Raw genomic sequence first — 14,319 nt, forward strand, 5'->3', positions numbered from 1 at the left:
CATTCAACTTAATCTAATCATAATCTAAGTAACAAACTGCCCTCCCACTCTGGGCGCTTTGGTGTAGACACATCAAAGCACATCAAAGCCTTCTACAGAAACCTAGGCGTTTGTAAAGATGATTTTAAACTGGCAACGGTAAGTAGTAAGTAACTGAGGAGGTACTAAACTGAGTGCCCTTCAACCCCACAATAGGGGTATCAATCGGGGGTATCAATAAACCTCTGCATCAAACAGGGACAGGTCACCCAAGATTTCAAACTGTCCAAAGTAACCCCACTGCACCAGAAAGAGGGCAAATTAGCCCCTGGCAGTTACTGGCACTGCCCTATTTCTATTCTTAGCTCCATCTCGCAAGTGATGGAAAAAATTGTCTATAAACAGGTTGAAAAGTATCTTGCCACAAAAAATAATAATGTACGAATTTCAATCCGACTTCATCCCACTCCACTGACACTGACATGCCTATTTGAGTGACCACATAAAACACGAGGTGGATGCTGGCAAATACTGTGGCATGGTCAAGCTGGACCTCTAAAACAACATTGACCATGGTCACCAACCATGGCTCTTAGGCCTGCTAGTATTTACAAGCTCACAACACTTGTAGAACGGCTATTTTCCTTATTTGCTGTAGCCTTCAAAATAATGTATAGAACTTTTCTAAAGGGAAGTCACAAAGTTCTGCACAGAAGAAGAATAAAACGATTACAGGGAAAGAAAGGGAAACAAATCACAAATGTATGCAAATAGAAATGCAACAAACAAAAGCTGATGCTACAGAAATTCAACATGATAGGCTGTATAAGAAAAGATAAGGGAGGTTTAAGAAAACTTGTTTTATAATTGGAAGCCTATAAATATAAGCCTTGATACTATCACGTTCAGGTTTCAGGCTGTAGGCTTGTTGTTGGATATTAGTTTTTGTGACCTGAGATGATCGAGCGGAGCATTGTGAGCAGATATGGGTGAGATTGTGTGACCTAGCTGTACGGAAATGAAAACAGTGATGTTTTGATCTGCTGTGTGTGTGTGTGTGTGTGTGTGTGTGTGTGTGTGTGTGTGTGTGTGTGTGTGTGTGTGTGTGTGTGTGTGTGTGTGTGTGTGTGTGTGTGTGTGTGTGGACAGTACGTGTGCAGCGGAGGGGTAAACATGTTTTTACAGAAAGCCATGTAACACGATACCCCTCACGTCTGGATTTGGCCGTTAGTAGTTAGCAGACGGACGGACGGACGGACGGACGGACAGACAGACAGACCGACCAAATCTACTTTTGGGGTTAAAAAAAAGAAAAAGAAAGAAAAGAAAAATGCATTGGAAACTGATTTTTTAAAATCAGATCAGCCTGGTTCAGAGTAGACTTCAGAGTAAACTTGTGCAGATTTGTGCTGCAACTGCAAGTCTGAACAGATACATAGATGGGCGGACGGACGGATGGACAAATTATAAGGACAACGTTGCCTATTTTCAACCTAATTAACATTGTCTCCATGGCTTCAAAATATACTCTGCCTCTCTATGGCTTCTCTGTATTCCTGTACAAAAGCGATGAGGTCATTCAGTGTACAGAATGTTCACTATGACAGTAATGATGTGACACCGTGTGTTTTGACATCAGCGTTTCAGAGAAATACACAGAACACACAGAGAGGTACTTTCATATATATTTCATAGAGATACACAGAACACAATGACATGGGGTACTTTAGGTGCCACACATCGTTACTGATTCACTGTAACCGCCACACGGTAACTCTGTCATTTCTCAACCGTTTCGGACACGGGAAGGCTCGCCGAAACCGGCCCGGCCCCCTGGGCGTGTTCCTGGGCGTCTGGAACTCCCACACGGAGTTGCACCACTTCACACGGGTGTGATTTTTCATTTGGAAAAATTCAGTGGGCAGGAGGGGCAAATAGCACATACTGTATACAAGTCCACCGCACAAGGGAATCACAACGTTTGTATAGGTTTCTTTGCTATACATGCATGCAGTCTAACCTGTTCTCTCTAGAGAGAACAGGTCTCTACACACTGTGGATGAACTTGTTTAGGCTGGCTTCAAAACAACTTGTTGATGAATTGAGTACATTATACTACAATGTACTCAATTCATCAACAAGTTGTTTCCATTGTGGTCCTATAATGATTATAGGACCACAATGGAAACAAGTCCCTAGGACAGTCCCACAGCAGAATGCTTGCACCATCCAGAATAGGGAAGCTAGATAGGAATTAATGCAGTTAAATGTCTCATGCAGTTTATCTGCTCTGGGCAACGGAAAGCGTGTGTGTGTGTGTGTGTGTGTGTGTGTGTGTGTGTGTGTGTGTGTGTGTGTGTGTGTGTGTGTGTGTGTGTGTGTGTGTGGGGAGGGGGTAATCTAATTTTATACTGACCTCATTGCCGCGCTAGCTGACATCAACAACAAGATGGCAGATCAGTTTGTGATTCTATTTAAGTTACTATTTTTACACACAGTTCACACAGCTAGGGTTCCCATTGCCATGCTGGCTTGCAGTGATGGAAAGTAAAGTAGACTATACATTTACTTAAGTAAGGTTAAAGTTCCTGCTACATAGTACATACTTTGATTTCTATTCATTGTATTCACACTATTTTACTGCAGTGCTGCTGAGGCCCATTCTGAAAACTCTAATTAAAACAAAACAAAAATAACTACGGTATTCATGTTGCTCTAAAAACAACATACGGTATGTACAGTAGGCTGTATACTATAGGTTTAACAAGCATTACATTTCTGTCCACCCACTATGTCAGGACGGAACTCTCAGCTACATATCTGTATGTAAAGGTTCCTTTGGTTCCATGTGTTACACTCTCAGAGTTATAGACCTGTAAATGTCCATTTGGTTTAATACATTTGTTACACTCTCAGAGTTACAGACCTGTAGGCCTAAGGGTTCATTTGGTTACATCATGATATAAGATAATTCCTTATCAAACTGATAGAATGATGACGTCTTCTGAACTTTGATCATGTGTTGCTGGCCGGTACTGTCTTGGACTACTCTTACATAAAATAGTGATAGCGCTGCAAATCTGCAAGTCTTTGAGATAATTGCTTTTTCTTTTAAAATGCTTCTGCACTGTAATGTAGCACTCTTATTTTTATTTAGTTATTTATTTTAAGTTTTATTTCCACTTGTTTTTATTGAAAATTCAAGGTTGTAGATCTGCCATATGCCCATATCATATTCATATCACAGAATGTTGTTTCTTTGCTACCATAAATCTGAGTGCATTGGAGAGAGAGAGAGAGAGAGAGAGAGAGAGAGAGAGAGAGAGAGAGAGAGAGAGACATCTGATTGGTCCATGATGTCATGGTGGGCGGAGTTAACCGTGTCACAGCGATAAATAGTGAGTGCAGCCGGATGTAGCCTTTAGAAGAACTGCTCAGAAACACGTCAACACACTGAAGGAAATTTAAAACTATATAAGATAAAAAGCCCTTTCTTCTTCTGAGAATTTTTGACACGGATTATTAACCTCATTCTCAGACAGGTAATATATATTTTTATTTGACATGGAAATGGTTATGAAATTAAACGGATTTACTCTTTTTAAATGTGTATTTCTTTAAAATGTGTTTATGAAGAGTGATCGAGTTTACTGTCAATGACGCCAAGGATCGCGAGAGTTAACATAAAAATAACAGATCTACAAGCTATCAACGCGTCGCCCCGCGGCGCGTTGATGGCCTGTAGATCTGTTCTTTTTTCAGGCTCGCGAAGAATTTAGCCTTAGTTTTTTTCCTCTGATATAATTCAACAGGTGGCCGCGACCGTAAATAGTTTAATTATATATTTTTTTTTTAACTGGTGGCTGATTAATTATAATTAATTACAGAGTAATTAACATCATCATTAAAGTCACTCTGCTGTCCTTATATGTCGTGTTTCCTGGTGATTCATGTCATTTTGTAGAAGTGTTTCATCAGCCAAGAAACAAACACGACGAGGATGTAACGAAACGGGTGTCCCTATAGAATTGTGTTACCCGGAAGATGCTATGAATTATCTTGTAAATGGAGATATAAAGAAGACCGTTATTGTAGTTTTTAGATTCGTATACTGATTAGTAATAACGATAGTAACTGTTGTACTGTTGTATTCTATCTTCAGGTCCTATTAGTGGTTACAAGTGGAACGAAACTCATTTGGAGTGAAAATAAGTGTATTCCAAATTTCCAATTTGGAATTTGGTAAACGAGCAGTGGGGAAACAGCGACACCTAGGCGGGGAAAGATTCGATAGGTCACCAATTCCCGAATGAGTTTTTCTTTTAGGTTAATTTGTTTACATTAGCCAAAAGGCTGTCTGTCCACGCGAAAGAGTTTTTTTTTTAATGAAATGTATGTGTTGACAATAGAGAATGCAATAGAGAATGGATGACAATAAAAATAAATTGGTTAGGGACTGCATTGATGATGGCTTGTCAAGGATATTTAGAAGTACTCGGTGTTTTATGTAGAACTACTCTGTTACAAGTAAAAGTCTTCTAGGGCCTAGGCCAGGGGTGAGCAACTTTGACGATGGAGAGGGTCACTATATTTCCGCACTCACTCCAGAGGGCCACATTGCATATTACTGTCTTATTTGATTTTAAATCCTGAATTATGTTTTTCTATTTTTGAATTTGAATCCTGAAAAGTAAAATTTACATCAATAAGTAAGATACACATCAATAAAAGCCAATAAAAATGAAGCTCACCAGTTTAATTCCCATGCTTCATTTGACCTCCTCCACAGCTGGTTTTGATTAAATAACTACTCCCGTTTTTAGTCCAATTCAAGATGACATTCGACGTCCAGACAGTGTATTGTTTTAAACTTAATCATCACGCTAAAATATGTGTAGGCCTATAGTTTAGAAATAATCCGCTTTTCCCAATGTCTCCGTCACTTTGTTTACAAACGAAATTCACGTGCAGGAAGCAGGAAGTCTGACTTTCAGACCCATAGCCTGGAGGGATGCAACGCTCTGATTGGTTCAGAAACTTCAGAGCCAGTGTTTCAGGCTGAAACTTCTTAATAAAATGTACACCATTTAAATAATACACCTTTAATACTGCTCATTAAGCTACTAATTTAGATTGTAGTATAAAGCGGGTCATCTTTGCAAATCAATAAAATATTAGTATTCTACCCGAGGGCGACATTAAGTGAAGGCCAGGCCGCCAGTTGCCCATGTGTGGCTGTGGCCTAGGCTATACTTACTGTATTTTACCAATAACATGCAACCTTAATTCCCACACAGTGACTTTCTTTCTCTGCCAAAACCAGAATGCAAATTAACCGTGTGTGTGTGTGTCTCTGCCTGTCTCTCTCTGCCTGTCTCTCTCCGTCTGTCTGTCTATCTACCTGTCTGTCTCTCTCTGCCTGTCTGTCTGTCTGTCTCTCTCTGCCTGTCTGTCTGCCTGTCTCTCTCTGCCTGTCTGTCTCTCTCTCTCAGCATGAGCAAGGACGCGGAGGTCGACATGAAGGAGGTGGAGCTTAACGAGCTGGAGCCGGAGAAGCAGCCAATGACGGGCGACGGGCCCGCCTCTGGGGGCGGGGCCGAGCAGAACGGGAACGTCAAGCTGAAGGTTCCCGATGACGAGGTCAAGTTCACCGGCCTGAGCAAGGAGCAGCTGATGAAGGTGGCCGGGACCCCGGGGTGAGTGACAGGGAGTTGACGCTACTCTTTCTATGCCCATGTTGTTTATAGTGATTTTTCACCTACCTTTGAAAAAAATCACAGAATATTTTGCGTCGCTCCACTCCACGAGCGCTCTCAAATGCGTGCACAGAAGTTGTATCATCAGGAAAAAAGTCATGGTCTACACACGACAATCCGGAAAGTTACAAGCTGTTATTGAGACCTCGCTCCGGAAGCTGTTTTCCAGGGGGAGGGACTTTGGCAAATAAGTGTTTAGCTTTGCATGTCTTAAACTTGCATAACGTGCAATAAAAACTGCAAACCATTCATGTGTCAAAGGGGAGAAATCACAAAGCTTTGTCTGAAGGTCAGGAAACGAGACTTCGGAGTGTCGTCTCCTGGATATGCATAACGGGTGTGCCAACGGGGGACGGACACATATTCCGTGCTCAAAAAAGTAGGACAGAATTGGTGTAGGTTAAAGTAGGTTTTGCTGGACAGAGGCCGGACCCTCCTTCACCTGGGTGAAATAAATTCACAAATTCACAATGCACTCAACCAAATGAAAGGGAAAAAAATATATTAAAGTCTAACTCATGTTGATTAGGTGATGTAAAACAAACGGTGCTAACACAAACATTAAACGGCATTGACGTAATGAGGCACATTATGACGTACATTTTCGCTTCATTGTCAATGGCATTGACAAAACAAACATTGAACTAAAGACAAACATTAAACCTGTATATAGCCCCTCAAAACATAATATCGTCATATCCCCAAACGGATATGGAGTCGGACTAGTATAGTATAATTCCCCGTGCTAAACCTGTGGTGTGTGTGTGTGTGTGTGTGTGTGTGTGTTTTCTTCCTCCTAGGTGGGTTCGTACCCGCTGTGCGCTGCTGGTGCTCTTCTGGCTGGGTTGGGTGGGCATGCTGGCGGGCGCCATCGTGATCATCGTCCAGGCACCGCGCTGCAAGGACATCCCCGAACAGAACTGGTGGAACGAGGGAGCGCTCTACCAGATCAATGACCTGGAGGCCTTCACCGGGGACGACGGCATCAAAGGTACGACTGCCCGCCCGCACGCCGTAAAGTAGTGCTGTGGAGCTTTTTTCAGCATGCAACCAAGCATAAAAAAATGACTTGTCTTTCAGTTCTACTGGAACTCTTCTCCACTAGTCCCTCACTAACATTTTAGTCTAGTTTTTATTTGTTGACAAAGTTGTCACTATATTTAGTCTTAGTTGTAATCATCATAGCTTCGTTATTATTTAGGTTTTGTTTAGTTTTGGTCGGTGAAAAAAAGTAGTCGACGAACATTTCTCGTCGTAGTTTTAGTTTTTAGTTGCACAATTATTACAATTAATGGAAAAGATTAGATCTAGATTCGGACACCTGTGCGATCCCATTTCTACATTTTGAGCAAGAATGGCACAGCACTAGTTGGCTGTCTACAGTAAATTCATTTTAGTTACTCTTGTGTTTTTGCTACAAGAGAGAGACTTTAAGAGTGGGTTAAGTCGAGTGTGTTGATGTTGCTGTTGGCTCCAGGTGACACATTTTGAACGTATTAATGTTCAGCAACTACAGACTAAAGACTAAATATTGCCATGGAAAACAAAAGAGAATTGTGAGAGTCGGGATCTCAATGCTTGTAGAGGAAAATCGAGATTCACATTTCCCAACTCTGTCTGTGGGGGGTTTACAAATGGACCTGTGAACGCTCCATTTGGTTCCATTGTGTATCCCCCTCGGGCTCACACTAGGGCTGGGTGGCCAGGTGTTACCAATGATAATGAAGGCTCTGTTCCATTAGTGTTTTAGTTTCAAGGACCCCCCATAACTCTGAGAGTGTACAAATGGAACCCACACGCACTGTCTTTAGCACTTAGAAATAAAACAAGGCCGGGAGTCTCACTGACAGAGTAATCTCTGTACACCGCAAACGGGATTAAGTGTGGTCACACACACGGGCATGTGACCAGCGGTCTACTCTCTGGTTGCCCCTGGTAACCGCTGACTGGTCTCAGCCGACCCGAAGGGACTGTAGGATTTATTTGAACAAAAGGAGCACATTTAGCATGAGTCACTGCTTCTGTGTACACACACACACACACATAGTCAACTACTTGGCTTGTGGGGTTTATATTGTGTGTTCTCTCCACAAGGTTACAGGGTATCATTGGTAGACGGTAACAAAGTACACATACTAAAGTACTGTACTTGATTACCGGTACAAATTTATTTTTAATTCATTTTTTTAGTCCACTACACTACAATTAATTGAAAACTTTACTTACTTTGTACACAATACATTCTGTACATTAACCAATTATTAAGTCCCTGGCACGAACTTGGCTTCGTGGCCAAAAATAAGGCATATTGTTCTGGATGTCCTTGGCTTGACATGGAAAAGTGTGTGTGCAGCAGAGCAGAGGTAGCATGAGTCTAGTCATGTGCAACAGGAGGGGATCGTATTCTATCACGGTGCGGGGGGGGGCAGAACAGCTCCAGCACTAGTCTTAAAACGTGAGAGGGGATCATATTTCATCAGGCCTCATCAGGGGAAGCACACTCTGAAGCATGTGACTGAATGTGTTCTTCACTCCACTTCCTCCCACACTGGAGGGGACTGGCTCACGTGTTGCATGTATGGACAGACACACTATACATGTACACGCAAGTCAGAAAAATGTGAGGGGAGCTAAGAAAACTAGGGCTGTATTTTGCGTGTCTTAAGTACCAGTTCTTATTCCCTAACTTGAGTAAACTAAAGACCTGGAGGTGTGATCAATGCTCTTTGGCCACTCAGAATAGCCAAATGGCATTGATCACGCCTCCAGGTCTTTAGTTTACTCAAGTTAGGGAATAAGACCTGGTACTTAAGACACGCAAAATACAGCCCCTAGTCTTTAGTCCACTAATACACCAGTGCTTCCCTAAACGCGTTAGCCTGTGACCCAAAAGAGAAATGAGATGTTTGCCTGCTGGGACGCCCAAACCAATAAATAGCAGATCTACAAGCTCATAACGTGCCACTTCACGGCGCGTTGTGAGCTGGTAGATCGGCTATTTTCACTTCTAATTCATGGAATGTATGGCGCTTTGGAGTTGCTTTTAATTCACTATAGTGTTGTCTTTGCACGTTTCTGCTTGTGTGCTTGTATACTCTGCCAAGATAATTTTTATTTCATTCAACAGAAAAGTGCACTTTGAAATGAAGCATTGCACTTTTGAGTTGCTTTTTTATTCGTTAGGACTTCCATGTTTTGAAACTTTTATACTCCATTACATGTCGGAAGCTATAATGTCAACTACCATTAGCATTAGACTGCTTTATTTACTCTTTCTTTCTTTCTCTCTCTAGGCGTGGAACAGAAGTTGGACAGTCTGAACCAACTGAAAGTGAAGGGTCTGGTCCTGGGACCTCTCCACACGGTCCAGGCGGACCAGGCCAGCACTCTGGACATGAAGACCATCGACCCCAAGCATGGCTCGGAGCGGGACTTGGCCGCGCTGCTGGAGAAGGCTCACAAGAAGGGTAAAACTGTCACACTTATTCATCGGAATGGTTCATTTAGCAATCTGTTTGGAGACAGCACGATGTGTCACAGTTGCATTAATTGATGTTTTAATTAAACGATTATCGCCGTGGTGTGTGTGAATGAACTAATGCTTTAATTGATGTTTTAATTCAACAGGTATCTCCGTTGTGTTGGACGTCACACCAAACTACCTAGGAACCGACGGCTGGTTCTCCGCCACCGATCTGCCCGCCGTCCTGGATCAGGTCACGGTAGGAAAGAAACTAATTTTATTACCATGTGTGATAATGTCGCCATGTTAAAATATATAATATGATGATATTCTGGAGAAGGTCACGGTTAAGGTTCAGCACGTAGGACGAAACTCCCTAGCCACTATAAAAACAAAAAAACTAGTTGTGACCAACACGCGCTGTGCCTCCTCTCTCCTCTAGGAGGCAGCAGGGTTCTGGATGGCCACGGGCGTGGACGGCATCAAGGTCAAGGGCCTCGGCCTGGCCTCTGCCTCTCCTGATTGGTCCAAGCTCCAGGCCGCCATCCAGGCCAACCGCACCGACGAGGACAAGAACGCCAAGAAAAAGTACGTATTTCTTCACAAAGTGTTTCCACTGAAAATGAATTGGTTCAGAACCCTGAAAGTGGGTACGGAACTGGAACCAACAAATGGCCGCCGGTTCTGTGAAAGCACAGACGTTCCAAGAATCTAGAACGGAACCAGTTCTAGGACCACCGTTGTTTTGGTGGAAAATGACCCAATGGTGTAAGAGTGTTTCCCAAACCTTTTCCATGTCAAGGACCCCCAAATTGACACTAATTAGCCCCCCATTTGAAAAGATATTCCAGGGACCCCCATAAGAAGATGTTTGCGGCTCTAGCAGTGATTCTCAACCCGTTTAATTTCAAGGACCTGCATTAGTGCATTAGTCTACGGACTCTCATTTAATGGAATTTATGTCTCTGGGACCCCAATTTATACTGTACTGTACATGTCCTGAAGTTGCAATTGTTTGTCTCCAACCAGGAGTCGTTTTGAAGTTCTCCTGTCTGACTGGTTGGGTGGAGACTGTGTGTGTGTGTGTGTGTGTGTGTGTGTGTGAGATTGTTGGGTGGGATAAGGGGGGCAAGGGGGTGGACTATTGTCTCTGACTGGAGGCAGAGATAAAAGACATTCCAGCGCAGTGAGGGGTGTTTTTCTTTTTCATTTTTTTCTTCATTTTTTGGGGCGTGGTGGTGGATTAGTGGGTCAATCCATTGTGACTGCGGAGGTTCATGTTAGGCTGCCATCTTGTGGTAACATTGGGCATTGTAACCTATAATGGGTCTGCAGCAACTATCGATAGTTGTATTCATTACTTTTTTTTTTTATTGATCGCAAAGCACTCTTTTAAAATAGTCTTTTATACATCCAAAATATTTATCAATTGAACTTAAACCTAAGAGAAATATAGCAAGAGTAAATCTCCTGGTTTACTTCCCTTGTCACACCTTTATTATAGGAGACCTGAATATTCCCAAGATATTCATATTAAAATGGCTTTGTTTTCAGAGAGACAAATCAGGAGAGAATATGCTTTATTATCGACATTCCTCTGTGTCAGCAACACACTCTCGCACTCGTGAGATTTGCCGGCTGATGTCGGTAGGATTTGAGAGTCAAGAGTTTTGGGTCTTTTTTTATTTACCTTTCCGGTGCAGGCCATATTATAGTGCAGCCTCGGCAAAGATGCAAAATAAGACTGGCCAAAATAACAGCTGTACCAACATAAACACACTTGAAGACCACATTAATAAAGAACAACACCCTCTCAGGTTGCTAATGGGAGTGGTAGAGGGATATATAGTTAACATTCTCTCTGTCTCTCAGGTTGCTAATGGGAGTGGTAGATGGCCAGACAGCAGAACAGGTGTCTCTCCATCTCAACACCTCCGGGGTGGACCTGCTCCTCTCTGACCTGCTCGTCACCAACACTGGAGGTACGTAGGAATGGTCCATACTGGCTGCAATTGATAAGAACATACTGGGGATTATAGACCGATTCACAGAGGGGTGCCCTGGGCGCGGCCATTACTGAGGTGTAATCCATGGAGCAGGTGCTCCGTAGGCCAGGTGTGGCTAATCAGTGCTGTTGCGCTTAATGGTACACCTCAGTAATGGCCGCGCCCAGGAAACCCTCTGTGAATCGGTCTATAGGTTGTCGATAACATTTGAAGCGGGTGGCCAACTAGTGCTGCACCATTCTCACTGCCTGAGCATCTCAGGCTGGCAAACTCTGTATCCTCTTTTAAATCTCGGTTAAAAACTCACCTTTATTGCACAGTCTTTTTTATGAAATGTTGTATTGTGTTTGCATATTTTTACTGCTATTATCTGTAAAGCACTTTGTAAACTTGTTTTTGGTGCTATAAATAAATTATATTCTTGCTCAAATTTAGAAATGAGATCGTATAGGTGTAACAGGTGTGTTCTGGGTGTAATCTCTCTCTCTAGGCAAGGAGCGCATCAAGGCCGTGGACGTCCTTCTAGCAGACAGCAGTCAGACTGCCGTGGCCTGGGGTCTGGGTGCCGGTAACGAGGACCACCTGTCCAAGGTGGCGGCGGGGACCCCTGGCCTGGTCCAGCTGTACCAGCTGCTGCTGCTCACGCTGCCCGGGACCCCCGTGTTCATGTACGGAGACGAGATCGGACTGCAGGCTCAGGTGGGTTTATTGAGGCAGTGGTGGGAAAACGTTACTCACATTTCTTCATACTTGAGTAAAAGTAGCAATACTGCAAGTTCTAGGAAACACAGAATGGGGGGGACATAATTATTTCCACAGAACAACTCTAAGGTATATTAATGACATAGTAAAATGAGTGGAATTCCCCATGGTTACATGCCTACATGAGCACATTTCTATGTAGGTGCGAAAGGCTTGGAATCATGTCACTTTAGGCTTTAACAGCTCGGTTTTCTGACTTTGTGTTTTTTGTTGACCTTTGTAGTATATTTATAATTAACAGTATATTGAATGATGTTCTGTCCTTCTCAACAGGGTGATAAATCTCCTGTGATGCTTTGGGACTCAGAGGAGCCCCCGGCCGAGGGCACCGCTGTCAACGCGACCGCTGAGGTGTGTGTGTGCCTAGTTTACTACTTGATAGTTAAAAAAATCAACTAGTCAACTAGTACCAACAAGGTCGACTAGTTGATTTACTAGTTGAATAGTCGACTAGTTGCTTAAAGCCCTATAGAACCCTGTTTACAAACCATGGGATCTTTCTTTTTGCAGGCGGAGCGGGTGGAGAGGGCGTCCACGCGCAAGTGGTTCAAGACCCTGAGCGACCTGCGGGGGAAAGAGCGCTCCCTGCTGCACGGAGACTACACTGCACTCTCCTCTTCGTCATCCTCCATGGTCTTCCTCAGGCGGTGGGATCAGAGCGACCGCTTCGTCTCCGCCGTCAACTGGGGCTCCGCTGACGTGCCCGTCGCTTTGGACACAGGTAATGTGTAGTTGGAGTAAAGAAGTCTCTGGAGACGGGTACATGTTGTCCCAAAAACGTATAACTTTTCTTTTAAAGGCTTCTAAATCCTAAAACGGTTTTCAGAAAAACCTGTTTCTATGTCGGTGGTTTTTGGCCGCCGACCCCCATCTGAAAGATGTTGTTCCAGGGACCCTCACAGAAGCAAATATAAAAAATTGTTCGCTCTGAAAGAAACGTATATTCAAAGATGTGCGCCACATTTTCACAATAAAAAAAAAGAATAGCATTTACAACGATAAAACTCTGAGAATGTACTGATTGGTCAAATGTGTACACTCTCAGAGTTTACAGACCTGTCTGGTTATCAGGGCCATCTCTTTATGAGTTTCAGATAATATTATTGTTCGTCATTCATTTTGTATGGTCGTGGCAACATGTTTTAATCTGGACAAAAATGTCCACCACAAGCCAGCAGGGCGATGATGATTGATGACAGCTGGTCAGATATTAACTCCTGTGTCTCCTCTCTGTCTTGCAGCTAAACTGGGTTTGCCAGAACAAGCCAAGGTGAAGGTGTCCTCAGATCCAGCGTTGGAAGTAGACTCCTTGCTGGAGCTCAACAAGTTCACCCTGAAACCGGGCCAGGCGTTGCTGCTGCACTTCCCCTACATCGCCTAGATGGGGAGCCACAAACACAATGCAGGGAGACTAGAGTAGAGAGAAAGTCCTGCACACGTCTCCCTCGTGTAGAAAATGTATGGGCTTTTTTTTTTTTAGACGAAAACTAAACTTCTTATTTCAGGTTATTAAGTCAGGACTAGAACATTAAATTAAATGTAAGCCAGTGTTAAGATTAATTCAAATGAGTATGTTTTGAGATGACATGACTACGGTATGTAGTCTACGGATGGGTTATAAATTCATGACTGAGTGAGTTTTGGTAGGCGAGGAAAGCAGAGTTTGTTTAAAAGAGTTCTGTATTTTCGTGCTACATATTGCAGTCATGAGAGTTTTACTGTGATTTCTTTTTTTTAAATTATTTTTAAGACATTCCATTTCTTATTCTTGAGGGCATTTTTTCTCAGAGTGAACCCCTTTTCTTTGTTTTTATTTTTGACCATTTTTCGTTTTCGGTGTGACAATTTTTACACTGTTGTATGACATTAGTTTTGTTACATGTCACAGAGGAAAGATGGAAGATTATTCTTTTTGTTTTTATTGGAGAATTAACAAAGATTTAAATGTTTTCAAGAAACAAAATGGCAAAGTAAAAACATTTTAAAGGTTGTAAACACAATGTAAACGAAACATTTAAAGATCACGCGTGTGTGCGTATTCACGGCTGACGATGTGTCGACATGCTGTGTGAAATGTTCTTATGTTTGGCCGCTGGTTAACACTGTGATGTCATGATGTCCTGACTGTAAGCTGAAGTCTGATTGGACGATACAAACATAAAAGTTATGATGGCATCAACTACTGACTCCTGTGTGTTTTATGAATATGATCCTTTTTGGTGTTTTAAGCATTATGTTATACTTTAGCTATATAAATGGCAGATCTACAAGCTCGTAGCCTACGAGCTTGTAGGTCTGCTATTTTTGAAAAATCTTTGAATATATATATATTCTTTCAGAGCTAACGATTTTT

At 42.6% G+C, this 14,319-nt stretch overlaps 2 protein-coding genes across 2 annotated transcripts in view; one reads left to right on the plus strand and one right to left on the minus strand.

Moving 5' to 3' along the window:
- LOC308334939 (CD209 antigen-like protein C) overlaps positions 1-4,742 on the minus strand; it is a 22,830-nt gene extending 18,088 nt beyond the window's left edge. The window contains exon 1 of the mRNA XM_080791835.1: positions 4,731-4,742. The gene's annotated coding sequence lies outside the window, so the exon portion shown is untranslated. The remainder of the gene's footprint in view (positions 1-4,730) is intronic.
- slc3a2a (solute carrier family 3 member 2a) lies at positions 3,399-14,145 on the plus strand. The gene is made up of 11 exons (XM_080791834.1): positions 3,399-3,521; positions 5,472-5,675; positions 6,536-6,726; positions 9,029-9,202; positions 9,363-9,457; positions 9,641-9,786; positions 11,071-11,180; positions 11,695-11,903; positions 12,240-12,317; positions 12,477-12,687; positions 13,208-14,145. The coding sequence occupies exons 2-11, from the start codon at positions 5,473-5,475 to the stop codon at positions 13,345-13,347; spliced, it is 1,557 nt and encodes a 518-aa protein (XP_080647960.1). The 5' UTR covers positions 3,399-3,521; position 5,472; the 3' UTR covers positions 13,348-14,145.
- The last annotated feature ends 174 nt before the right edge of the window (positions 14,146-14,319 follow it).

This window comes from Protomyctophum bolini (genome assembly GCF_963924005.1).
Source record: "Protomyctophum bolini genome assembly, chromosome: 20".
Lineage (NCBI taxonomy): Eukaryota > Metazoa > Chordata > Actinopteri > Myctophiformes > Myctophidae > Protomyctophum > Protomyctophum bolini.

What these genes read in the sequence shown, in the direction of transcription:
- slc3a2a (XM_080791834.1), top strand. Translation starts at nt 5,473, where the DNA reads ATGAGCAAGGACGCGGAGGTCGACATGAAGGAGGTGGAGCTTAACGAG. An exon ending in CTGTCAACGCGACCGCTGAG is followed by an intron (nt 12,318 to 12,476) that starts GTGTGTGTGTGC and finishes TTCTTTTTGCAG; the next exon opens with GCGGAGCGGGTGGAGAGGGC. An exon ending in GCCCGTCGCTTTGGACACAG is followed by an intron (nt 12,688 to 13,207) that starts GTAATGTGTAGT and finishes TCTGTCTTGCAG; the next exon opens with CTAAACTGGGTTTGCCAGAA.